The following is a 27,576-nucleotide window of genomic DNA, read 5'->3' as shown; positions in this document are numbered from 1 at the left end:
GTGAGTCTTCGCCGCATCCACTATCGCCCTTCGTCCTCTACGATCTTGCGCTTCTATTTCCCATTGTTTTACCCCAATTCTAGATAAATCGGTTTCAACATCTTTTCCTCGGTCGGCCTACTGATCTTCTCCCATCTGGTCTTTCAAAAAACACTGTCTTTAACACTCTGTGACGTAACACACGTGACCTGCTTGTCTTATTCGGTTTGCCTTGATATGTCTAACTATGTTTTCAGTTCCATACAGAGTCACCAATTCAGCATTGTGGCGTCTTCTCCAATCCTCTGTGAATTCATCTCTTTGAGGGCCAAATATTATTCTGAGACCCTTTTTTTTTAAATACTAGAAGCTTATTGATTTCCCGCTGGTTGAGAGTCCATGTTTCACTGCCATATGTAATAATTGGGCGAATAATCGACTTGTACGGTGTTAATTTAGATTTTCTCTTTAGCAGCTTCGATCTTAATGTTGAAAGGGAGTACTATTCCATGCAGCTATCATTGCTAAGACCTCTTTTTTTATGTGGTTGTCCGCTGTGATTATCGCCCCCAGGTATTTAAACTCCTTTACTACTTCGAAGTTGTGATCATTTATACTGATGTTCTGCCTAACTCTTGGTCTTGGATTTTTGGTTACTAACATTTATTTCGTCTTTTTTTCATTTATTAGGAGACGCAGACTACCTGTTTCCTCCTCGAGCTGTGAAAACACGTCTCGCGTCTCATGTAGAATGCGTGACTGCATCTATATCATCAGCAAAGGCCAGCAACAGTTTTGATCCTTGATCAGCAAATCCTCCTGTCAGCTCAGAGAATATTTTACTTATTGCATATTCTAAAGCAAAATTGAACAGCAACGATGGGAAGGGGTCCCCCTGCCGAAGTCCTTAATTTATACTAAATGGCATCCATGTTCTGCTTCCTATCTTTATTTGTGCATGAGTGTGTCACGCACATTTGCGTTAATTCAACTAATTTTCTTGGTATTCCTATTTCTACCATTGCTATCCACAATTTGCTTCTTTTTATGGAATCATATGGTTGCTGAAAATCTATAAAAATTTGGTGCACATCGCGGTTGAATTCCCAGTTTTTCTCTAATATTTGTCGGATGGTAAATATCTGATCTATAGTTGACTTTCCAGCAGTTTTTCTCTAATATTTGTCGGATGGTAAATATCTGATCTATAGTTGACCTTCCAGCACGAAAGCCGCATTGGTAGTCGGCTAGAATATCTTCCGAATAGGGTGTGAGTATCTTTAGCGAGATAATTGATAACACTTTATATGATGTGCTATTGATGTGATGTGATATATTGGTTTTCCTTTTATGGATTTTGTTTGTGACTGTGTCTGCCGTAATTGGAATAATGCTCTCATCGATACTTATATAATTACCAGGTGTAATCTGCTTAAAAACCGAGTTGAGGAAATCAAGTAATAGTCGAACTTTGTACAGAGAATCTGTATTATCATTTTTTTCATTATTAGCTAGATACAGATACTTCATTATTTCATCAAAACGGTTACGGCGAATTGCATCAGATACTAATGAGCAATTAACGTCTGGCTCTCGTGACGAGTGCAGCCTTCGTAATGGTAGTGGATGATATCCTGACAAAAGCATTACCCTTACAAAAGTTAGAATTTCATCTTCGGAAATTTTGAAATGGTGATTTAGCTTTTGTGCGACATATATGTTGGTTTCTGTCACAATATGTGTAAGTAGTGGTCTTAAGAAATTTTGTAGAAACTCTTTTTCTTTTTCGTCTTTGGTAGAAATGTTAGATTTTTTGGTTCTTTTCGGTTCATTTGAAGTTTTACGTTTGCGCTTGGCGATCCCTATATCCTGTTAAGATTGAGATATGCTTGCTGAATTAGAGTCGGATTTTCCATTAACAATTTCATCGTCTTCAGTTTGTTTGAAATTAGGATCATTCCCATATGTAATATCAACTCTTAATCGAAGAATATGTCCGGTTAGATAGTTAACGTTAACAGTCACTTCCCCATCTGACAAATCGGAATCAACATCTATATTGCGCTGGCAACCTTAGTGGGAGGGTAAAAGACGATACTATCAGGAATGTTTTCATCGTCGTTTTCTATTAGGTCGAGTAGTTCATGAAAATATAAGCCTCTACCACGAGATCCCCGGACATAACTATCAATAATAAATGCCATCAAAAACTAGCATACATATTCCCATGGGCAACTTTAGTTGCCAGTAATGTTTATACTTCAATAAAACTAACAACAAATACTCATACTCGAAGATAATTCCACAGAACCTATACTTAAGCATATTACTGGATAGTATGTATCAATTAATAAATTTAAAATAAGCAGAAAGTCATTTTACTTACAATGATTCATCAACGGCCATCTCTAGAACAGCATACGCGCGACAACGAGACAAATAATAACCTTCACTGATCAGACGCTAAGCATTTACTGCAGTCTTGTCCAGTCTTGTGGTATGATTGTTTAGTCAGAACCTAAATGAATCCCCTCCACACATATTTTCTCTCCGATTCGTTGAATTGTGAGTGCTACAAATTCTAAAATTCATGGCCAATAAAGTTGCCAGTAGGCTTTAATTGGCTAATAGATATGTAAAAATGTGTCACTACTGTTAGAAATTTAAATCTTTCAAAAGGAATAGCAGCGGGTCTATCTAAAATTGAAGAACATGACAAGGGGTCTAAGAGAAAAAAGTTTGGGAACCTCTGTTCTAAACAATCTTCTACCACTTTCCTCAAATTCATAATTTTCATTTTGCTATAATCCGGATTATTTGATAATCCGGTATGCTTCAAGTCCCAAACTTGCCAAATTAAAGGAGTTTTACTACATTTGAACTAATTCGCGTACGTGAGATTTCAACAGCACTTGATAACGATTGACTTAAATTATTAGTTGGGTATCTTAAGTTAACATTTAATAATTTAATTTTAATTAGACGGATAAAAATAAATAGTTATTACAAGAAAAATAAACGTAAGATCATTAAAACGTACATTTTGTTATATAACATGTTTTAGGTGTTAGTGTGTATTGGTAAAATTTTACCAACACATTTTTAAATTACTAAGCGAATGTGTTTTCTTGTCTTAATAGGAGGTTTTGTACTTTCTTTATGAGCATTTCAGTATACTCCAACTTACTTTTGTACTTATAACATTAGCTATCAAGGTTATGGCAATATTCTAAAACAGCCACAAATTCATCAAATGGCCTATTTTTAAAAAAATAATTGCATTAACTTTGATAATTAAAATAAATCTGAATACTTGAGAGTTATATAATATAATGTGTTACTTTTTTCAGTGATGTACACGGCAAAGAAATTATCACAAGATATAAAACTTCCATTAAATCTAATGCCACATTTTACACGGATTCAAATGGTCGTGAAACATTGACGAGAATCAGAAACTTCAGGCCAACGTGGAATCTGAAATTAGAAGAACCAGTATCCGGAAATTATTATCCAGTTACCACGAAAATTGCCATTAAGGATGACGATTTAGAATTAGCTGTGTTGACAGACAGAGCGCAAGGCGGAACTAGTTTAAAGGATGGAGAAATTGAACTTATGGTAACAAAAAATATTTTGATTACATTTTTTTCTTTCCGTCATTTCTATAGACAACTGTAGGATTTGTAATTTATCTTCCGATTTCATATTACTTCGTATATATATATATATATATATATATATATATATATATATATATATATATATATATATATATTGAATGCATTTAATTTCAGTTTGAACTTCGACAAGTGTTCCTGATGAGGAGTTGAATAATTCGAAACACTTGTAGAACAATGGTGGAATTTGAACTGAAATGAAATACAATCTCTTACTTTCACTTTAACGTCTTTTCTCTACGTAAAGAGTAAAAAAGATAGTGTTTTTCAAGGGTGAACCGTAGATGCATGTTGGAGTAAAAGGTTATTCCTAGCATCGTTTAATAACCTACAGTAAGAGGCCTTGAATTTGCGGTTTACCTAATTCGCTATTAAAGAGAAGTCTCCCTACTTCTTGTTACTTCGTATAGATGTCGCTGCTAGCGTAGCAGGCCGTTATTTTAATTCTAACGGCCAAATACTGGAATACATTTCATTTCAGTTTGAACTTCGACCAGTGTTACTGAGGAGGAGTTGAATAACTCGAACCACGTGTAAAATAATGGTGGAATTCGAATTGAAATGAAATGCAACTTTCATTTTAACGTCTCTTCTCTATCTTCTTCTTCTTCAAGTGCCATCTCCGCGGCGGAGGTCGGCAATCATCATAGCTATTCGAACTTTTGAGACGGCTGCTCTGAAAAGTTCATTTGATGTACATCCGTACCACTCTCTCAGGTTGCGCAGCCATGACATTCTACGCCTCCCTATGCTTCTCTTTCCTTGGATCTTTCCCTGCATGATCAGTTGGAGCAAGGTGTATTTCTCTCCACGTGTAATATGTCCGAGATATTCCAATTTTTTTGTTTTTATTGAATTTAAAATTTCCATTTCTTTGTTCATCCTTCTCAGAACCTCTTTGTTTGTGACGTGTTCTGTCCATGATATTTTTAGAATTCTTCTGTACACCCACAGCTCAAATGATTCCAGTTTTTTCATTGATGTAGAATTCAAGGTCCAAGATTCCATTCCATAAAATAAGGTCGAAAAAACATAGCACCTCGCCAACCTAACTCTTAGTTCCAGTTTTAAATCCCTGGTACATAGAACTAATTCTCTATGTAAAGAGTGAAAAAGATAGTGTTTTTCAAGGGTGAACTGTAGATGCATGTAGAAGTAAAAATAAAGGCTATATAAATTCGCTATCGAAGGGAGGTCTCCCAACTTCTTGTTACTTCGTATAGATGCCGCTGCTAGCGTACTAGGCTGTTATTTTAATTATCACGGCCAAATACTAGACTGCATTTTATTTCAGTTTAAACTTACACAAGTGTTTTTTTTGTTTTCTTCCGTTTTCTTTCTGTTACCCAATATTTATGTTTATTACCCAAAATATCACGATGTGTTTTATTTCGAACAATAGGGCAAATGAACATCAAATATATGAAAATAAGCAAAAACAGTATTCTTATAGAAAAAGATGAAATCTTATAAAAAATCCGAGAGTATCGTCGTGAAGGGCAAAAAGTATACTACTTATTTAGATGAAACTTGAATCAAGGCCATACTGTCTCAAAGGTATGGCAAGATTTTGAAATTAAAAGTCGTCGAGAAGTTGAAGGTTTTTTAACAGGTTTTAAAACACCAGTGGCAAAGAGCGGAGGCTCATAATAACACATATAGGCAGCGATTCTGGTTTTTTGGATAACGGCTTGTTACTATTCCAATCCAAGAAAACCAGCTCAAAGATTCAAAGGTTGATTTTCAAAGATTCTACTAAACCTGTAAATTCTGTCGTTGTTATGGACAATGCGTCATACCACAGTCGACGGTTAGAGCCAACACCAACAACTGTCTGGTAAAGTGACATCATTAACTGTCTCTCTCAAAAAATCAAGAAATATGCTGTCGACGAAATGTCTCGTGAAAACAACATAATTCTACATTGCCTCCCTCCTTATCATTGTACGCTGAATCCTATCGAGCTTATATGGGCTCAATTAAAAAATAAGTGATATGTGGGATTTAGACACAAGAGTCCATATTTCGGCTGAACCATTAATTATCAATGTAAACAGTAGTGCTCGCGATAGCTCTTCATCAACCGACGAGTTTTCATACGATAATTAATATTCTGTCTTCCTTTGGAGGTAGAAAATACTTTATCAAGATTACTTTCGTTTATAAGTAAGTTTATTTTGTTAACATATTTTTCAAACTAAAATACCTTTTCTCTAATTTCAATATACTTTATATATATATGTGGCTAAACACCCCTTTAGGGGTTACGCCGCTTACGCTCTCTAGATCTATGTTTTGAGGTAGATCAGTCCTCATGTTCCTTATTTAATTTTCTCAGTTATTTTTCTCCATTGTGTCCTATCTCTGGTTTTTCCTTTCCACTGTCGTATGCCCGCCTTGTTGAGATCATTTACAACTTCTTGTAACCATGTAGATCTTGGTCTTCCACGTCTTCTTTTGCCAGCTGGTGTCCATTCCAATATTGAGAATATCGTCGTAGTTGATCCTGATCTCCATACGTGTCCTAGCCATTTTGCTCTTTGTTGTTTTATTTTACACACTATATCTTCCTTAATTTCTTCCAGTAGCTCAAGGTTCGTTCTTTGTCTAAATTCATTTTCATTTATTTTTATTGGTCCCAGTATTGCTCTTAGTATTTTTCTTTCTTGTATTCTAAGGTTTTCCTCTTGTTTTTTTGTCATGCTGAGGGTTTCGGCTGCATACATCATCGTCGGTCGAATTATTGTTTTGTATACCTTCATTTTCGATTTCTTACTCAATAGTTTATTTTTTAGTAATTTCTTATTTGCATGGAAGGTCTTATTTGCTGTAATAATCCTTTCTTTGATTTCTGTTTCTCTTTCTCCATTGTTTGTTATTAATATTCCCAAGTACTTAAATTTTTCGACTTCTTCAAAAATGTATTCGCCTAGTCTAACCTTTTTGTTTTCGAAGTTTTTATCAAATCTCATTATTTTTGTTTTTTCTTGGTTTATTTTTAATCCCATTACTTTTCCTTCTGTTACCATTTCATTTAACATTTTTTCCATTGTTTTTCTATTTTTTGTTATTAGCACAATATCGTCAGCGTATGCTATTATTTGTCCTTCTCTAGTTCTAAGGGTACCTTTGTTTATTTTCCTGACGATGTATTCCAGGGCAAGATTAAACAGGGTTGCTGATAACGAATCTCCTTGTCTAACCCCTTTATTTATGACAAATTCTTCTGTGTCTCCTACTTGAGTTTTTATACTCACTACAGTTCTACTCATTGTCATTTTTATTAATCGTCTTAATTTGTTTTGTATTCCCATTTCTTTCAGAGCTACCATTAATTTTGATCTTTTTATTGTATCAAATGCTTGCTGAAAATCTATAAAAAGCAGTTCAATTTCTATTTTATATCCATGAGCTTTTTCCATAATTTGTTTAACTGTATGTATGGCATCTGTTGTAGACTTTCCCTTAATAAATCCGCATTGATAGTGTCCTATGATATTCGTCATAGCGTTGGTCAGTCTTCGATGTATTAAGGTCGACATAATTTTATATGCTGTGTTTAATAGCGTCAGTCCTCTGTAGTTATTACACATTTGTTGGTCTCCTTTTTTATGAATCGTGATAATTTGTCCTTTGTTCCATTCTTCCGGCATTTTTTCTTCGTCCCATATGTCTTTTATTAAATTGTACAGTTTTTCTTTTAATTCTTCACCACCATATTTTATAAGTTCCATATTGATCCCGTCTGATCCTGAAGATTTACCATTACGGCTGCTATTTATAATTTCCTCAACTTCCTCTTTTGTTGGTCTTTCTAGCTGGTTTCCTAACATCATTGTCTCTTCTTCTACGTTTTCATTTAGGTCTTGATCTTCTTGCTCTGTTAATAATTCTTTAAAATAGTGAGTCCAAATTTCTTTATACTCTTCATCATTTTCTGATACTTTTCCATTTTTATCTTTTATGCCTTTTATCTTTCCTTTAAAAGTTTTGTTTTGCTCGCTAATTTTCTTATAAAATGCTTTTGTGTTTCTGTTCTTACTTTCTTTTTCTATTTCTTTTATCTTATCATCTAACCAGGCACGTTTAATTTTCCTTATTTTTTTCTTACATTCATTCCTTATTCTATTGTATTCTTCCCTATAATCCTGTCTATTTGTTCTTATCCACATTTGTCTAATTTCTATCTTCTTTTTTAGCATGTTATGGCATTCTTCATTATACCATTCTTGTTTTTTTTTGTTTCTTTTTATTCCTATGTGTACATCCGCTGTTTCATTTATACATTTTTTTAAATTTCTCCATTCTGTTTCTATATCCTTTGTATATTTACACTGTTCCTTTAGTTTTTTGTTCATGTCATCAGCATACTTAATCCTTATGTCTGGAGCATTCAGTTTTTCTACGTACCATTTGTCTTTCATTGTCGTGTTTTTTAGAGTTCTTTTGACTTTTTGTTTTACCTTTGCAGTCACCATAAAATGATCTGTGTCTGCACGCGCACCTCTGTAAGTTCTCACGTCCGTAACCGATGTTTGTTTCCTTCTTGTAATCAGAATATGGTCTATTTGGGACCATGTTTTTTGGTCTGGGGAAATCCATGTTACTTTATGGTATTTAGGATGTTCGAAATTTGTACTAATGATAATCATATTGGTACTAGCTGCTAGGTTACATAATCTTTGACCATTGTCATTTGTTTTTTCGTGTAATGTGTGTTTACCTGCTACTTGGTTAATGTAGTCTTCCTTACCTACTTGGGCGTTAAAATCTCCCATTACCAGTATTGTGTCTTCTCTAGGTAAATTCTCCATTTCTCGTTCAAGTTCCTCATACATTTTGTCTTTTTCCTCCGCAGCAGCACTTTCAGTTGGAGCATATACGTTTATGATTGATATATTAAATGGTTTGGCGTTAATTCTCAGGTAAGCCATACGTTCATTTATTGGTTTAAATTGCATAATGTTATTTTTTATTTTTCCCATAATTATGAAAGCAACTCCATATTGACCTTGTTTTCCATGTCCCGAATACTGTAGTGTGTAGTTTTTTTTATTTATTTCTCCTTGACCTGCCCATCTAATTTCTTGAATCACTGCAATATCAATTTGGTATCTTTCTAGTTCTGAGACAATCTCCTGCATTTTTCCTGGTTCAAGCATTGTTCTGATGTTCCACGTACTTATTTTTAGTTCATCGCGTTTTTTCATTTTTCTATTATATTTTTTCCTGCTCCTCTGTTTTATCTTATCTAATCTATTCATGTCCTTTTCCTTTGTCATTTTCGTTTCCGTTTTTTGTTGTGTGTACGATATTTGTTGTTTTATCGGTTTTTTGGCGTGTCTTGGTTTGCCTTTTCCAGTTCATTCTTCTCTTTGTTCCATTTCCATATAGCCCCGTCAATATTTAATTTTTGATAACCTACTCTGGTGTTCATACCTTTTTCTTGTTGAAATTTTGCAATTTTCCGTATTTCTTGTTGGATCTTCATCTCTTCTTGCGTTAGATCGTTATTGATGTATATTTCTGGCTTTGATGCCCTTAGTTTGTTTTTGTTCTTCATGATTTTAATTTTTTCATTTCTGTTTTTTAGTTTTACAAGACATGTTTTGTCGCCTATTTTATAAGCATCTTCTATTTCTACTTTAATGCCTAATTCTTTTTCCACGAAATTTGCCATAATCTCGTTGACTACATTTGGGTTATTTGTATCCATCGGTAGACCCTGGACAATAACATTGTTAGCCTTTCTCTCTTTCTCGAGCTGTTCTACCTTCATTTTCACTATCTTTAGTTCCTGCTTCATTTCATCATTTTCCTTTTTTAGTTGTTGGTTACTTTGTTTGAATTCATTTATTTCTTTTTTTAATTCTCTGAGGTCATTTCTATATTCTCGTTGTTCTTCTTTTATTCCTTTTACCTCCGTTGTTAGATGTTTTGTTTGATCTGTTAAATTTTGCATCATTTTTAAAAGCTGATCTATTTTGTTTTCATCTTTCTGTTGTTTGGTTGGTGTTCTGGTAAGTTTCTTGCTCTTGTTGAAAATATCTTCATCATCTTCCTTTCGACTTCTTTTTTTATTGTCTTCTGAGGTGTAGTCATCATCGCTATCCATTTTTATTTCTTTTTTATGTATTTTTTACTCTATATTATAGCAAGCGGTAAGTTCTAGTTCTCCGGTCAACCCGTCACAAGCTCTAGAACTTCTCAAGCAATAATTGAGTATGAAATTTAAATTTATTAAATATTTTATTTCTTCTAAATTTTGTTTATTTAGTTAATATTATTAATTAGCGGATTTCCTTTCTTGGATTTTTGAAACTTTTTGGATAACCGGCAACGTCGCATTCAATTTGATCAAGACTTGTCTTCTTATCTGTTATTAAAAGAACTGGAATTTCTAAATGTCATTTTGTTTTGAATACAATAAAATGTTTTAAAACTTACTTACAGGTCACTTTTTGCCAATTTTCTTTGCACTGCAGAGAGTTTATGTCCTCATACAATTTTTCACGTATAGTTTGGATTTTATTTCTCACTATTACCTCAAAAATCGGAATAAACACTGGTAAAAATGTTTAACACTTTTTCTCAATATACTTTACTCTTTTTAAAAAGTTAAATAAGTCGCATTTGATCTATAATATATTAAGATTATTATTTAAAATTCACTGCAACAGTGTGAACGACCCTACTGAATGCTAAAACACGAAATCAATGAGCAATATATATCTCTTTATCTTATAATCCACAAGGAATCTAAGTTCCTCTAGTTGGCTGTATACCATATATAACAAAAATTTTTATTAAAAATCCTTTATAAAAGGTATATAATTTAGGCCGGTTGGGTTTTTAAATTATATACCTTTTATAAAGAATTTTTAATAAAATTTTTTCTTTATTTTATGGTAACGTTGATCTACTATTCGTTTTTGCTCGTCCCAAGAACACGACGTTGTCATGTATGAATTTTACACAGAATATTATCGTACTTTTAGATGTTTTCTATGTATAAATATAATATTATATATAAATAATGATGTTATTAAATACATTTTATTAGATATCTTAACGAATACAAAACTATCATTAATCTATGAAAATTGTACTGCATGAGAATAATTAAAATTTGTTATAGAACATCTATCATCACAAACTAGCAACGATGCCGTCGCTTTATCGAATTTACATTTCTGAGAATCTACTGCCTACCAATTTAATTCTCAATTACAATTATTTGTTTATGTATTTTCTCTTCTTTTGTCTACACAGTTAATTAGCTATTCATCTTTTGTTTTAAAATACCATCTTTCTTTTTTTAGTTTGTCTAGTTAAATATATTCTATGTGCTTTATTTCGTTCTTCAATTGTCACCTTATTTTCAATATTTAGTTGATAAATGAATTTATATATATATATATATATATATATATATATATATATATATATATATATTGTGACAATTAGGGTTTATAGAAAATAATTTATAAGTTATATACTACATAATATTAGATATTTGGTTGTTTTAAATAAGTTATATACTAGAGAATTTAATAAAAATATATTTATGTGAGGGCATTTTTAATAAATTAGCATATAATAAGTGTAAAAAGTTGTATTTTAATGTTGTAAATAGATTTAAGTGAGCCATGTGACTAGGCAACCAACTATACATACTCCAAGTGTCATATTAAGAATTTTTACGAATATAAGTGGGGTTATAATAATATATTGTTTGAATTGTGTATTTTATTAAATTAGAGTGTTAGTTACTAATTTGAATGTTTATTCTGATCTGAAAAGCCTAAATGTCAACAAAATTATCAATGGAACATTAACGAATTCTCCAGAGTGCAGAGTGTGACCATTGTTTACAGTCGAACATTCTCGATATAATGATTATGGCGGTGGATCGAACAGATATTTTTTTCGAGAACATCTATATGAAAGTAATGGAACAAATTGGAACATGATCTCTTACCAGATGGTTCTGGAATATCCAAAAGGATATAAATACCCGTGATTTGGATTCAAGATAGCAGTTTTTAGTCAGAAGTCAAGCAGTTTATTATGAAAGTTAGTAGAAGATAGACACAATTAATTAGTGAAGTCAATTGTTCAGAGTTTTAGTAAGTCAGTCAAGCAGTTTTATAAGAAATATGAAAGTTAGTTGGAGATAGTCCAATTGTTTAATATAGTAAGTTAAATGAAGATTAAAAATTATGCATATAGTTAATGCACATTTATAATTATACACAAATAATTATTGAAGATTATAAAAGTATATTAGAAGAATATTGGATGGACATTGGAAGGAATTAAAATTATATTATGATTGGAGATTAGTATAAATCAACTTATAATAATTGGATATTGGTATATCGAAAAGAAGAATAAATATAAATGCTGTTTGCTGGTTTGGTTGGTGGTGTATGGATGCTGGTGGGGAGGACTGTGTCTTGAATTGGTGGAGGCTGATAATTGGAGGAAGTGGTTTCGCGGGAAACAGGGATGGCTGAAGTACGAAGACATTCAGTGGTGATTGGAATCTGTATGGTGGGGAACGGTTCATTTGGGCATTCAGTGAAGGAAAGGTACAAAATTTTGTTGATATGGTTTAGTTAGTGTTATAACGGTTTCAGTTTTGAGGATGGTTTGTTTGGATTTAGCATTGTCTGTAGAATTTGATTAGTTTTATAGGAGCATCAGTTTGAAGATGGTTTGTTTTAAGTTTGCATTGGCTGGGTTGGATATGTATGTGTGTTTCGTAGTAGTTATAATAAGGATGATTTGGGAAAGTGCTTGCAAGCTGGTTCTTTGAGAACCGCGATAAAAACCCTATATTATTAAAATACTCATTGCTCATCATTCAAACAAAAAACACATCATAACAATATATATATATATATATATATATATATATATATATATATATATATATATATATATATATATATATATATATATATATATGTATATATTTAAAATGTATTTAATGGATGAAAATGTATTTAAAATGAATTTAAAATATATTTAATGGATTATTTCTTTATTATTTAGAACAACATATTACAACCATCTTGTTTTGCTTACAATTTTTATAGTCGTTGACTTTGACGTAAGTCTACAATACACTGTAGCCAATCTACACTATTGTACCAACCTATTCGCTCCGTGCGTGACTGACACGACACCTATTGCCTTCATCTGACACTTTTGGACCTCCCAATTTGAGGTTAAACATTTTACAATTATTAATAATTATTTTTTTATTACATTTTTTTAATTTATGTACAAAATAAATGTAGTATTAAAAACTGGGTTTCTAAAAATTCATCATAATTTATCTTTTCAACCCCAAACGGAAAAGAAAGGGAAAAATTTAGTACTGGCAAATCAAGTTTTTCATGTGAAAGAGCATGTAATTAAAAACAATAATAGTAAAAGTTATGATATAAAAGCTAAAGTCATCAGGCAGGCTGCAGTTAGCTTGAAGCCTTATGAAATATCATTTAAGTTAAATTATTTAAATTTTTCCTATTTCAATTGCATTATAAGAAAATTATGTGATATTTACTTTTTTATATTAATAGCACGAATCCATCTTTTTCTTTTCTCTAATTTATATGTAATCTTTGGAAACCTATAAAAACTACACTCACAATTTTTGCTATTATTAGCACACTTAAATACGCAACATGTATTTGCACCCATTTTTGATCAAATTTATGCGTAAAAAGATAGGTCCAATTTTGTCATATTTCGCCGCTACGCACACTGGCATCGTTTCAAGGTACCCCTACCATGGTTACGCAGAGAGCGAATACTTAACACTTCTCCTCGATTTGAACTTCAATACATTACATAGGAGGAAAAATCGCTTAAATCTAAACAATCAAAAATATTCTTATAATAATTTTACATCAGTTAAGAAACGCTTGACAAAGACCTTAGATGGCAAAATTTCTCAGGCTTTGTTAATATATCTGCTAGATTATTCGCAGAGCAAATATAATCAATACATATCAATCGTTTTGAAACTAAATCTTTTATATAATGCTCTTTAATGTCAATGTGCTTGACATTAAAGAGCATTCTATAATTATTTATATACTTATATGTGTTACTCTTCTTTATCTTCTCTTAAGGTTACGATACTTATGAAATGGGTTTAAATTAGTTCACTATATTTTTATATATTTTTTTAACCATAAAATCTATTTCAAACATCTCCTATTTCTCCTTACGAATAAATAAAATATAATCATATGTGTCTATTGTGAAATTTTCATACTACTTTGTTTCTTTAGTGCTATAATTACGCCATATCTAGTTGTTTCTTTTATCAGCTGCCTTAGTGCCCATTCCTGAAAAGAGCCTCTCACATTCCAAGTTCCCAGTTTCATTTTTTTCCAATTTATCTTTTTCGTTTTCACTGATATGTTGTTTTTCGATAACAGGGGTATTTAGTTTTGTTTTGATTATTCTAATTAAAGTTTACTAATTTCTGTTTGGTGAACTTAATTATTTTCGCCATAAGCTTACGTTGCAAATGTAAATTTTAAAATGAAGTTATAACTAACTTCTTTTTGGGCATTTATTAATTAATTATATTACAGATATAATGTGCACAATTTATTTTAGATACACAGAAATTGTTTACACGATGACGCTTTTGGTGTAGGGGAAGCTTTAAATGAAACAGCATTCGACAAGGGATTGGTAGCTAGAGGATCACATTACGTTATTCTGGGAAGTTCCAAAAACAATAATCCAAATGGTAAGTAAATTAGATATTTTGTTCTTAAGTGTATCGGATAAATGAAAGTTAAAGAAAATGTACGATAATACCAAACCAATTAAAATTTAATATTTTATGTAAATTATAATGTATATGTTTATGTAATTATAATTATCCATACTTCGTAATGGATACTACATTAAAGACCAAACAGATCTTAAACCACTTTTAATGTAGCATCATATAGTTTTAGTGTCGAACTAAACCGTTTGTATAGTTGCAATAACAAGAAGATGGTCAAATAGTCGGATTCTGGGTCTCCGTAGCCTCTCAGCCGCGAAGACATGAACCACGTTACTACTGGACAATGCACAACGCACAATGGGTTTTGGGGTTGAGTTTAACGAGAGAGGGTGAAGGGCGAGCTTCCGGTGCCTTTAAATAAATAAAATACTTCAACTAAGGGAGACAACTTCTTTTGAAAAAATTAGGTTTGTCAGAAGCCCTAATTAGTCAGGATCAGTAGGTTGGGGCTGCCATCTACGTTAAGATGGCAGCACTAACAATGGAATACCTAGTTAAAGGTTGGTAACCTGCACACACACACACGCAGTGATCAACCCTGCCCCTAGGAACATGTGTATACCATTGTAAGAGTGGGATCCACATGTCCGAAGATCAAACCGGTCACACTTCGCTAATCGAAGTGGTACTTATCTGACCCCCAGGCTTTTCCTCCACCCCTCCTCATCGTGTGAGTTACGTGAGGAGGCTTATGATCTGAGCGTTACTTAAGGTGCCCTGGGTAATGGGACACCCTCTGTTTTTATGTGTGACTGTGGTTATGCCACCTATTTAGCGGTAGCCACATGTAGGCTTTTCTCCCTATTTACTTTACTGACTCTATTGAAGTTACTCTAACTTTACGTCGGGACTTGAGTCCCTAAAAGAAAAGAAAAAAGCGTGTGTTCCGACCATAGAGCCGCCAGCCTGAGCTGATGACTCTATGCCCGGAAAAGAATGTGTGCCCGGCCACTCAGCCGCCGATTTGGCAAAATAAAATATTTTGTTCTCGCCGGCTGAGCATCCGAGAAGGGTCCGGCCACCAAGCCCATGTATGCCGCACATGACCTCAGTGCTCGGATTTCGCGAGTAGATCAGTTCACTTGATCTGCCTTAAGGGCCAAGTCCGCAGTTGCGGTATATAGAAGGCCAAGACGGACCTTCTATATTTGAGGTTATGAGATTAAAGTTACGTTTAACATTATAATAAAAAATTTAAAAGTTTATAAACACTACGTAAATTAGTTCAGAAAAACACATTTTTTTAGGTCTTCCTTAATGCTTCTGGACTATAACATGCCTGGGCAACAGATCTTGCCCTTTTTTCCTATCCTATGTGTGCGTGTAGTGGGGTGTGCATTCCCAGGTGTATACGGCCCTCACACACCCCGTGTACGATATACACCCTCGTATATTGTACTTATCCTAAGCGTATCCTCTCGCCGAGTAACCTAAAACCTAAAAGAAAAGCGTACCTTATCCCCAGAGTTTTTTTGGCGTGTTTTCTGACTCACTGCATGTCCATTCCGTCTTCTTTACGACCATCTCGTTCTTCATTTACTCATTTGGGTTCTTCCCATATCCTACTATCTGATGTTTTGGTCTTCTGTGTACCGTCCTGATGTTTTCGTTGTAGTTAGTCAGCTCTCTTAACATTCTGCTTGGGTGGTTTCTTAGTCCGTTAAATATTTCGTATGCTCTCTCGTCTAGCGTGCGTAGGATTCTTGTTTGTCCTGAGTCTCTGTATACATATCTCAAAGGTACGTACTTTGGTATTTTTAGTGCATCTCTGACAATCTGATTTTGGGTGGTCTGTATCTTTTTCCTGTTGGTTTTGCAGGTGTGTCCCCACGCAGCTGATGCATACGATAGGACTGGCAGGATAATGCTATTCGCAACCCTGATTTTGATTTTGAATCTTAGTTTACTTCTTCTTCCTATAAGTGTTGAGAGCTGACTTTTCAACGCTTTGGCTTTGTATGTTTGCTGGTTGATATGTTCAGTAAACGTTAGTTTCTTATCGAGTAACGCCCCTAGGTATTTTGCCTGGTTGGTCCATTCTACTGGGGTGTTTCCAATCGTGTCTCCACTGTCTCCACTACCTCTGTGGAGATCATGTCGTTCATGATGGTTGGGGGCGTGGCTTCGTTTTCTATTTCGATGGCTGTCATCTCGTTAGCTGTCATCTCTCCATCATCGGTTTCTTCTTCGCTCTTTTCTCCTCGGTCTCAAGGGTAAAAGAGCCTTCATATCTGCTATGTACGCAGGGTATTCTTCCACGGTTGGATTAGAAAAAAATTTTATAAATTTATTATACAATTCTACTGAACTGGCTACAGAGGGGGTGGACGACACGCTGACTGTGTCGTCATCTTCTTCTTCTTGTGATGTCACCTGCGTGACATCACGTTTCGGGGGAGGGCTTTCACTCATTTTGCCGTAAGGCAGTGAACGTAAGGTTTATAAGAGTTTACTAAAATTCTACACAGAAGACTCTGTTTTTTTACGCCGTCTGGCCGCTGCCAGAACGGTTTACTGGGTGCCGTCCCAGGGACCTGCGCGATTGTTCACTCCCTGTGTTCGCAGAGGGATCCACTTGCTGTCAAAAGCTTTTTCGTAATCAACAAAGCACAAGTGTAGATCAACGTTTAGATCCCGACATCGCTGAATCAATATGTTGATGGCAAATAGTCCTTCTCGAGTACCCATTCCATTTCGGAACCCGAACTGCGTCTCGCTAATATCCTCCTCTAGCCTTTCGTATATTCTCTTATGTATTACGTTCAGCAGTACTTTTAAAGTATGACTCATGAGGCTCAGTGTTCGATAATCAGAGCACTTTTTTGCTGCTTGTTTTTTAGGGATGGTTATAAATGCTGACTTCAGCCACTATTGTGGTATTATTCCCGTATTGTACACCGTGTTGAATAAATCTGCCAATACTTCCAAGTTATCCTCTTCCACTAGTTTTAACAGTTCTACTGGTATTTCATCTAATCCAGCTGCCTTACTGTCTTTAGAGTTTTTGATAGCATATTTGATTTCATCTATCGTGATCTTCTGTCTCTCTAAAGGATTTAATTCTTGTATTTTCTGCATTTCACCTCCTTCATCTTGGAAAAGCTCTCTAACTTACTCCTCCCATCGTCTTAATTTCTCTGGTAAATCTATTAGTAGTACTCCTGTTTTGTGTTTTATGTGCCCTTGCTGTCTATTTCGACCCATTCCAGTCACTTCCCTTATTTTTTTGTGCATATTTCTCAAATCATTTTGTTTCTAGTTCTTCTATCTCTTTACATTGTTTCATCAAATAGATTTCCTTAGCTGTTTTGATTTTTTCCTTAATTATTCGTTGTATTTCTTTATACTTCTGTAGATCTTTTCCTTTATATTTCCTTTATTCTTCCATCTGTAATAGTATTTCTTCTGTCATCCACTGTTTTTTAGCCTCTGACCCATGTTGTATCAAACTTTTTTGAGCTGGTTTCAGTAATGATGTGTTTTTTTTATATTATACCACTTTTTATTTATGTCCATAATTTGTTTGTTGTCAGTTATTGTTTTTTGCATATTAACATTCACATTATTTTTTTTGTGCCATAACTACGGTAAATAGGTACAAAGTTTTGCATCTGGCTGACTCATACCTCCTCTGTCATAATTCTGTTGTGCCCCCATAGCACAGATTTCGCATTTATGTCATCCGCAATAATCAATCCTTTTTCCTTCTTGCATGACTGGCTATGTCTTCCACGACTTTCTTGTATTCTCTTAGTGTGGTATTCTGGGAAGTTCCGACTCACTACAGTCAACTCTAAACAGATACCGTTTACCTACTCATTTTGGCATTACCATTTAATTGTCTTGGTTGAATACTATAGAAAAAAACAACCAATAAATAGATAGTATCTACTTATTATGCCAATTTGTTGCATTAACCTAGCGACAAGATAAAAGAAAAACTGACCCATATATTCTAGAAAAAATTAAGGTAAAATTGAATTTTTTACCATTTTTTTTTTCAAATATATTGTGAAAAATAAATTAGAATATTGTGGTTTAATCCCATATAAAATCGTAGATCGTAGAAGTTTTTTACTTTTTTCTTTTATATGCAAAAAACAAATAGAAAAGTTAAAGAATACAAATAGCTGTTTCAAAAGGACCTTAAATTAATACAATTTGCTCATTTGAAATGTTGTTGGAATAAATATATTGAGCGAACAAGAGACCATATTACTCAACAATGTAAAATGATTTTTTTTTTTCGCAAAAAAGACTTTTTGAATTATCTCGTGTGTATTGTCGGAAACCATTCCCGTACACTTAAATAATGTTAAAATTCATCAAATTATCAAGCATCGGTGGTTCAGTGGTAGAATGCTCGCCTGCCACGCGGGCGGCCCGGGTTCGATTCCCGGCCGATGCATCACTTTTTAATTTTTTTTTTATTTACAGGTTATACAACAGCAACTCAGGTGCATGATCAGATTCAACAAAAATTATTGTCAGCATGGACTTTTGTTTCTGGTACTGAAAATTTATCTTTTGATCAATATAAATCAAAATATGTTATGCAGGTAGGTAAACATATATGTACCGCTAAAGATTTTACTTATAATATAATCAAATCTTAAAGCTTTTTATCACAATCTTGCTGGAGAAAATATTAATCATATTCCTACCATAAAAAAAATGAAAAAAATATAACTAATATTATTTATTTTTTTAGTATGCTGGATTAAAACGTAATTTGGATAAAAATGTTCAAATTTTGACATTAGAGCCTTGGAAAGCCGATACATTTTTATTGAGGTTGGAGCATGTGTTTGAGATTAATGAAGATCCAATATTATCTAAACCAATAATGATAGATTTGAAAGTAAGTATGGCAACGTTAGTTTTTTTATTTTTTATACATTACACCTCCCTTACACCTTTAAAAGTATATAACTATAACATCATTCATTTCGTTGTTTCTTCTAAAGCTAATAAAGTTTGGATTAGGTCCGTTTTTCTTCTGATCGTGATGACCGTGATTTTTTCTTAATGTTGCTTTTTTGTATCCTTTATCATCACAGTCTGGTTTAGGGTTTATTTTCTTACGTTTTTGTTTTGCAAAAAATTCTGCTACCATCGCCATCGTCTCTAATATGGTTCTCTTCTTTTTCCGGTAGTCGCCAACATCTTCTTCGATATCGTTAAGCTGGTCTTCTAATTTTACTTTGAGAGTTTCCTCAAATTTATTAGCTGTTCCAGATATTTTATCGCTTGTACTCGTTAGTTCATTTGACATTCTTTTGATTGGAACTTTTGAGCATTGCTCCTCATCTGGTAAAGCTGCGTCACTGAAGCCTCAACATAATCTATTAAGTTTACTGTACTTTCGCCTAGTCTTCTCCACACTCCTTTCTCTGTGTCCTTGCGAACGAAACATGTATTGGCAATTACCACGTTTATTGAGGTAGCTAAGTACATTAGATGAGTCTGCTTCTTGTAGCACTCTTTATGTAGATTTTGTTTCTAATGGTTTATGCGTATGTACCTACATATGCGTTAAAATATTTTATTCAGCATATAACAATTCAGCTTCATACAATTTCTTGGGCAGTGTTGTATTTATAGTTTATCTCAAAAAATATGGCAATTATACGGAGAGGACATAACCGTCTAACACATGAATATTTGTTGACATCATCTCGACAACCAAAATGTGAACACTGTTACAAAACTCTTCGAATTAAACTTATACTTTTCGAATGTCCATTGCGTGCCAAGGGTATTAGTGCTTTGCTCAAAGAGGTCCTAAAACAACACAGACCAAAATCAACTGTAACACAAAATATTATTTGGAATTTATATTATATATTATGAACTGTAAACTGTAATTTGTGTTAGTGAGCATAGGTGTCACATGCACTTTAATTTAAATAATTAAAAAGTAATAAAAAATGCTTGAGCTTATTGGTTTACTTCCACTGTTACTATTTAGGTATATATTTAATTATTTGTATTAAAGAATTCCTTTATAAACGGTATATTAATTAATATAAAAACCCTATCGGGCTACATCACAGAACGTTTTCGGAATAACTATCTGTGCTATCCTAAAATAAGTATAACTACTTTAATTAAAGCAAACGTGAAAGTTAAAATTTTAATTAGGTTATTCCAAAAAGTGTGCTTATTACTTACTAAATGTAAGGTTTGAAGCTACTAAATATGTGGGTAACAATCCTTTAAATATAGTTAGATACACTTTGAATTACAATCTTTGATATTTTTATAAACTATGATATTTAAGTTATACCAGAAATTGATCATGTGGCAACGCAGGACTCAACTGGGGTTGTTAGTCCTTAGACGAAGTGTTTGTGAGGACTTATTGAACAAAGCAGTCAATAGCTGTATTCGCGGAACATACCCCGAATATATTCCGAATAAGTTCGAGATTGGTTTTCAAGGCGCAGGCGTCAACGTAAACTTGTTCTGGACATATTCAGGATTTTATGCACCGCGAACAGTCTTCGGAATGTAATGACTGGTTGCCTAAAACAAGGTTATACAGAGAAGCCTTTTCTTATTTTGAAATCGAAATTAATGTCGACCAAGGATGTAATATACTCGTTGTATATTAACATCTTTAATTTCAACAAATGCAACAATGGAAATAGCAAAGAGAATAGCTGGCAGGGATTAGCTTTTCTTAGAAAGTTAGAAATTTGATTAGCCTCTTTTATTTCGACAATGTAATTTTGAATTTCCACGCCAAAATTCTTTTTTACTGCTAAACATTCAGTACCACATAATTGGTCTCACGGTAGTCTTATAGGACTTACCTTTTCGTTCTATTGGTAACTTTCTACCACACAGCATTCTGCTCGTCTCTCTATTTCATCCATCCCAATCTAATTTTACTACTTGCATTGGAAATGACATTTTTAAAAGAACATTCCAAATATTCTGTTTTGGACCTACGTAATTTTGTAAGCTTTTAACCAGTGCGTTCTACCAGTCCTCACATACGGGGCAGAAACCTTAACTCTCACAAAAACATCAGCCGAAAAATTGAGAAGGACACAACGAAAGATGGAGAGATCAATGCTTGGAATAAGCTTAAGAAATAGAATAAGAAACGAGGAAGTTCGTAGACGAACCGGAGTAGAAGACATTATCGAACATATTACAAGGCAAAAATGGAGATGGGCAGGACATGTTGCAAGAATGAAAGACGACAGTTGGACAAAAAAATTGCTTGAGTAGAGACCACGGGCTGACAAGCGAAGCCGAGGAAGACCCCCAACGCGATGGACCGACGACCTCAAAAGAATCGTGACCAATTGGATAGCAGAGGCGCAGAACAGAAGCAGATGGAAAAGTCTAGAGGAGGCCTATGTTCAACAATGGACAACTCAGGGCTGATTGATGATGATGATGATGAATTTTGTAAGAATTTCTTACATGATAACTATTGATCTTGAGAAGGCATTTGACAGAGTTCACAGGGACCCACTGTAATAGACATTAAGTAAGACTACTGGTTCAATATGTGAAAGGAGTGCAATTACCTGCAGTACATACCTATTGGTTGTAAATTTTGTCTACAAAACGTTAGCGTTCCTTTTAGAGTATATAATTCTGTGATGTTTCAAAAAAGGTTTTAGATATACGCTTGCTATCTTTTCTACCAGTCTTTAATGTCTGGTATTATTTTTTTATTCATATCAAAATCAAACGTAGTATATCATCTCTTTTTTCTGGTTCTTGTCTATTTATTTTTAATAGAAAAATATGGTAGGGTTAAATAAAAAGACACATAACTATGTTACAGTTAAAACTTTTATTCAGATCACAATACCAGATTATTATTTTTGTCATAACTATCAGTACTAACATCACTATCACTTGATACATAAGAAAGCATAAGCAGTACGATGATATAAGTTCGTTCTGGCATCAACATTGGGAATCTTCGACTCGTGATCGTTTTTTAAGATGGCGGTTCGTCTTTTTTTCGACTGTTACAGTTCTTCTCTTTGTCTGTCAATGCCAATTCGTCTTCTCTTTGACTGTCAATGTCAATTCATACGTTGCCTCGATCGCCATTGGTTACAGTTATTAGCCAATAGGACCTTGAGGGGTAGCGTTTTCATGACATCATTGGGCTGCGTCTACAAACCAGCATTGGGGACGTTTACATGTCACCACTGGTCAGGAGTTTACTTGGTGGCGTCCTTATACCGCCATTGGTCGAGGATACGTAAGCTCACGTTCCGATGAGGGCGTTCCTATTCCACCATTGGTCGAGGTTACTTCCTACCGTCACAAGGGGGCGTTTCTGTGTCACCGTTGGTCGAGGGTACGTTCTAACGTCACGTGGGACGTTCCCATGTTACCATTGTTCAAGGATACGTTCTAACGCCATTAGGGGGCGTTCATATGCCACCATTGGTCGAAGATTTGTTCTTAAGTCACGAGTATTGGTCGAGGATATGTTCTAACGTCCCGAGTGGGCGTTTCTGTGCCACCATTGGTCGAGGGGCGTGGACTCGAGACACGATGAGGCGTTCCTACGTTACCATTGGCCGAGAGGCGTGGTCTTGAGACACAAGGATACGTAAGCTCAAGTTCCTACATGAACCGCAATCTTGAAAAACGATCACGAGTCGAAGATTCCCGATCTTACGAAGCTGTCAATTAAGTTTCACAGAACGAAATTTTGCGTTGGCAGTGTTGCCATGTCCTTATAATGTATATGTTATATGCTTCAAATACCAAGAGAGAAAGCTTTTAAGACGTAGATTTTTATTATATTATCATATGGATTCTGCAACTTGATAACTTATATAAAACACAAATGAATTAAAATTTGTTTTTTTTATATTAATTGCAGTTAATTATTACAACATTTTTGACAATTGCGCTTTGATAGGTTAGTGGGTAGATTTGGCAATGGTGTCAGAACCCTTAAACCACCAGTTGACAGATTCCAACAGGTCTCTTTTTAACTTTATTATTTATACTCTCATTTTACTATTTACTTCTAAAAACTGTTTTAAAACTATTTACTTTTTCTTTTTTTGGTAATTTTAAAGTATTTATTTTTAAATATCTTATTGCTTTTGATTGTATATGTTTCATTTGTAATGTAAATTTTAACACTGCCAAACAACAATATTTCGTTCTGTCAAACTCATTTGAGGCTATCTTCACTGGGACCAAATGTGAAAATCGTTTTAACAATTTAAATTATTGTATTTACATGCCTTGTAAAAAGTAATTAAATTATAATTAATAAAGTAATTATAATAATATTGGGATATATATTTTGTGTTACGTATATCACGTATAATTTCAAAACTTTGTTTAACAAACAGTGTTTAAGGTTAAGAATTTGACACGATAACAAGAAATTTTGATCGCATTTTTCAAGTATTATGTACGCTTGTGCGGATTTAAAATGCGAAACGTCTAGAGGGAATCCCGAATATGTTCACATTTTTTTATCTGTACAGCGCGAAGACAGAACTTTACAACCGGGGGGTGTCCAGGGGGAAAAATTTGATCTTTGCGAACGCGGAATTCTGTAATGAGGAGGCACTCTCACTCTGGTTGAGTCCAGGATGTGCTCCGCGAACACGTCTAATGTAACCGGAGGTATGTGTCTAACTGTGACAGTAGCCAGCAATATGTATAATTAAATATCTTAAAATTTGATTGATTATAACAGCAGCAACCATCTGTAATATATTATGTTAAAGGTAAAAGAGAAGAAGACCGATGACATCCGTCTTGTCATCGGTCTTCTTCTCTTTTACCTTTAACATAATATATTACACGTTCCTTTTTTTTTTTTTTTTATGGCAATCTTTATTATTTCCAATGTCAATGTCAACACATAACAAATTAATTAATTCACGGAAACCATTTATAACAAATCAAAATAAAAATCCTTGTAGACCATTATCAACATCTGTATCAAGTAAAAACAACAAATGTATTTACCAAATTTGTAATTTACAACTGACATCAATAAGTTTTACTCGATAAAAATTTTCTTGGTAACTTCCTAATAATCATCTCCTCTAGAAACAACCTCTTTGCAGGTAGGTCTCAACATGATTGTGTGCTCAAACTGGGCGGTGTAGCAGCCTTTGATGTCACACAATGGAGGGTAGTCATCAACGATGTTCTTGTCACACAAATCCTTTAAGGCCATTTGGTATTTCGTTGCTCCAGCACGGTCCAACCATCTTTTACAGAAAGCCAGTGTACCAAAGTTCTTGTTTATGATATTTAGGAGAGTTTTTGAAGACTGCAATCTTAATGGCACATAAGAGACATCAAAATTCTTCATATAATGTGAACATTCCATATCATCGTGTACAACACCTCTACCAGTAGAACCGAAAGTTTCAATTGCATAAAATTCATTCTCTTCCATGACTGTAGCTTCTCCACCTTTTACTATTGGTACAGTTTTCCCAGCATGTATCCTGTAAGGGGATATGGAATGGCCATTTAAGTTTCTTATAGATTTAACTTGGTAAGTTTTTCCATCTAATTCCACTTCATATGATTCCATTACTTCTTGAATTTGTGCACCTATTTCACAGAGTTGAACATCAATACCTGCTGCTCTAATACCAGTATTAGTAGCATCCCTTACAGCTTCGACTAATTTATCATATTTGGGATTAAAAGTGTGAGTAAATGCACAATCTATTATCCTTCCATTAATGTGTGTTCCAAAATCAATCTTGACCACATCATCATATTCAAATACAGTCTTATCACCAGCATTGGGGGTATAGTGGGCAGCGCAGTGATTTTTTGAACATCCGGTGGGAAAGGCAAGTCCAGCTTTCAGTCCATTTTCAGCAATTAGCTTCCTGGCAGTATTTTCCAACTCTTCACATATTTCTATCATAGTCATTCCTGGTTTGATCCACTTCTGGATGTGTTGGCGAGTCTGCCTGTGGGCTTCTGCAGCAAGACGCACTTCATTATAGATATCATTATGCATTCTATCCAGTGTACGCTTTTCTTCAGTTGAAAAACGGTCCTTGGCAGTCCGATCATCTTTATCTGTACTATATTCTTGTATTTCTCTAGTGATATCTGTGAAAATCATAGTGACCATGAAGGTCTTACTGATATTGAGATTGAGATGTTTGAAAATGTTAATTTAAATAATGACGTTATTGTTGATTTACCTAGATTTAAAAATAACACTCGCATTTCAGATAACCTACTGAATGTAAGAGATGAGGAGGAAGGTAACACTATCATTAAAACAAATAAGAGATCTCACAAGCCTCCTACATATTTAAAGGACTATGTGTTAAATTGAAATTGTTTGTATTTGTTTTTACTTGTTTGTATTTGTATTTTAGTTGAATTTGTATTTTAGTTTTGTACTATCTAAAAAAAAAAAAAAGGGAACGTGTAATATATTATGTTAAAGGTAAAAGAGAAGAAGACCGATGACAGACGGATGTCATCCGGTACCGCCATTCCGGCTAGGGTCATGTAACTTGTAACTTCTTGATTGCTATAATAAAGATTCTGAATGAACCTCTTGTTTAATATATATATGACCAAAGGAATCAAACACCATCAATATGTTGGAATTTAGAGTGTGATTTCCCATGAAAGTTTGTTGGAAAAATTGTAAATTAGGTATTATTGGGGATGGATTTAAGGTTGATAAAAGTTATTAATGTAGGTAGGCAACCAACTATACAAATATCTGATTCAATGGTGGAAGGTGGAGAACTAAAGATTATTATTTTAGGATAGCACTGATGATGGAATAGTTATTCCGAAAACGTTCTGTGATGTAGCCCGATAGAGTTTTTATATTATTATACCTTTTATAAAGGAATTTTTTAAATAAAAAATTTTGTAATACATGGTATACAACCAACTACAGGAATTTAGTTTCCTTGTGAATATTTGTATTAGTTCCATTTGGGACCGACCGTTTCAAATTTTTTTGATAAGTATAATATTCCTCTTTACCATATCAAAAATTTCAGAAAGGACAGAAAGGAAAATTATGGCGAATCAGGTTATTTTATTACGTAACCTGATTGACCTTTCAATCGTTACGTAATAAAGTTGAAAAAAATTATAATTCGACTTGATTTTTTAGGGTCTCTTCGCTCCATTTGAGATATCAAATATAAGAGAAACAACACTGGGAGCCAATCAATGGTTATCCGAAAACCACCGTCTAAACTTCGACTCTGGTTTACCGATAGAAGACTTGTGGCTTGCGCACAAAGTCTCTGATTACCAAAATTGGGCACAATACAAATGGAGAGAAAGCATAACAAAGAGAGTAGTTGACGAAACTGATGAGAAGGATAATGTGGAAGATTTACAAATATTACTGAAACCTATGCAGATTCGTACCTTTGTTTTAAATATTAGCAAATAATTATTGTGATTTTTGTATTTTTAAGTAAATAAACAATAGCTTTGATATGATAGTAACATTTGTTTTTTTTTTATATACGATGTAAAGTAAAAAATTCAAATGAGTATCTTTCGAATAAAAAAATTTAATTTTTTGTTTTTATTTTGTTGATCTTAGTTAGGGATTTTTTACATAAAAGAGAAAATCCCTTTAAAGTAGATGGTTAACATTTTGGGTACTTCAGTTTTAATGCCATAAAGTCTGAAAAGGTTTTTCCAATCCCATAGGTTTATTATAGAAAATTGACAAAAGGCTTTCTTTTTTTCTTTCCGTGCGTTCATAAATTGTACCTTCATACCTTTGTGACGTGGCCTCCTAAAAGATAGGTACTTACGTATTTTACGTATTAAAACAATGCTGAAAAAGTATTTTTCATATAAATTATGAAATTATTTTATATATAAATATTATAGAGTAGGGAATTTTACTCGTTACTCCTCAAGTTGACGAGTAAAATTCCCTACTCTAAGATAAATACCATCGAATTTAATAAATAATTACCTATACTCCAAATTCAATAGGATTGTCAGGGCAGACATTTTGTAGTTCGTAAACACTTGATAGTAAGCGGCTATATATTTATTTATTTATTAGCACACAAATTTACTTCTCAATTTTCATTTTTGCCG

At 33.7% G+C, this 27,576-nt stretch overlaps 2 protein-coding genes and 1 non-coding gene across 4 annotated transcripts in view; 2 read left to right on the top strand and 1 right to left on the bottom strand.

Moving 5' to 3' along the window:
• LOC140450231 (lysosomal alpha-mannosidase-like) overlaps positions 1-26,964 on the top strand; it is a 142,641-nt gene extending 115,677 nt beyond the window's left edge. For both annotated transcript variants that reach the window (XM_072543741.1, XM_072543742.1), the window contains exons 14-18: positions 3,330-3,600; positions 14,304-14,439; positions 18,922-19,043; positions 19,196-19,345; positions 26,621-26,964. In XM_072543741.1, coding sequence (XP_072399842.1) covers positions 3,330-3,600; positions 14,304-14,439; positions 18,922-19,043; positions 19,196-19,345; positions 26,621-26,908 — 967 coding nt within the window. In that variant the 3' untranslated portion in view covers positions 26,909-26,964. The remainder of the gene's footprint in view (positions 1-3,329; positions 3,601-14,303; positions 14,440-18,921; positions 19,044-19,195; positions 19,346-26,620) is intronic.
• On the top strand, positions 18,822-18,892 carry TRNAG-GCC (transfer RNA glycine (anticodon GCC)). Its single transcript has one exon. It is a non-coding gene; the product is annotated as a tRNA-Gly (tRNA).
• Positions 24,308-25,612, bottom strand: LOC140450232 (methionine aminopeptidase 2-like). Its single transcript, XM_072543743.1, has one exon. It carries the CDS (start codon positions 25,604-25,606, stop codon positions 24,533-24,535), a length of 1,074 nt encoding a protein of 357 aa, XP_072399844.1. The 5' UTR covers positions 25,607-25,612; the 3' UTR covers positions 24,308-24,532.
• Positions 26,965-27,576: the final 612 nt, after the last annotated feature.

Source organism: Diabrotica undecimpunctata, chromosome 9, assembly GCF_040954645.1.
Source record: "Diabrotica undecimpunctata isolate CICGRU chromosome 9, icDiaUnde3, whole genome shotgun sequence".
In the NCBI taxonomy this organism is placed as follows: domain Eukaryota; kingdom Metazoa; phylum Arthropoda; class Insecta; order Coleoptera; family Chrysomelidae; genus Diabrotica; species Diabrotica undecimpunctata.
The sequence above is the reverse complement of the archived record's forward strand: the minus strand, read 5'-3'. Positions and strand labels throughout refer to the sequence as shown.

Coding starts and splice junctions, on each gene's coding strand:
- LOC140450232 (XM_072543743.1), bottom strand. CDS start 25,606: ATGGTCACTATGATTTTCACAGATATCACTAGAGAAATACAAGAATAT.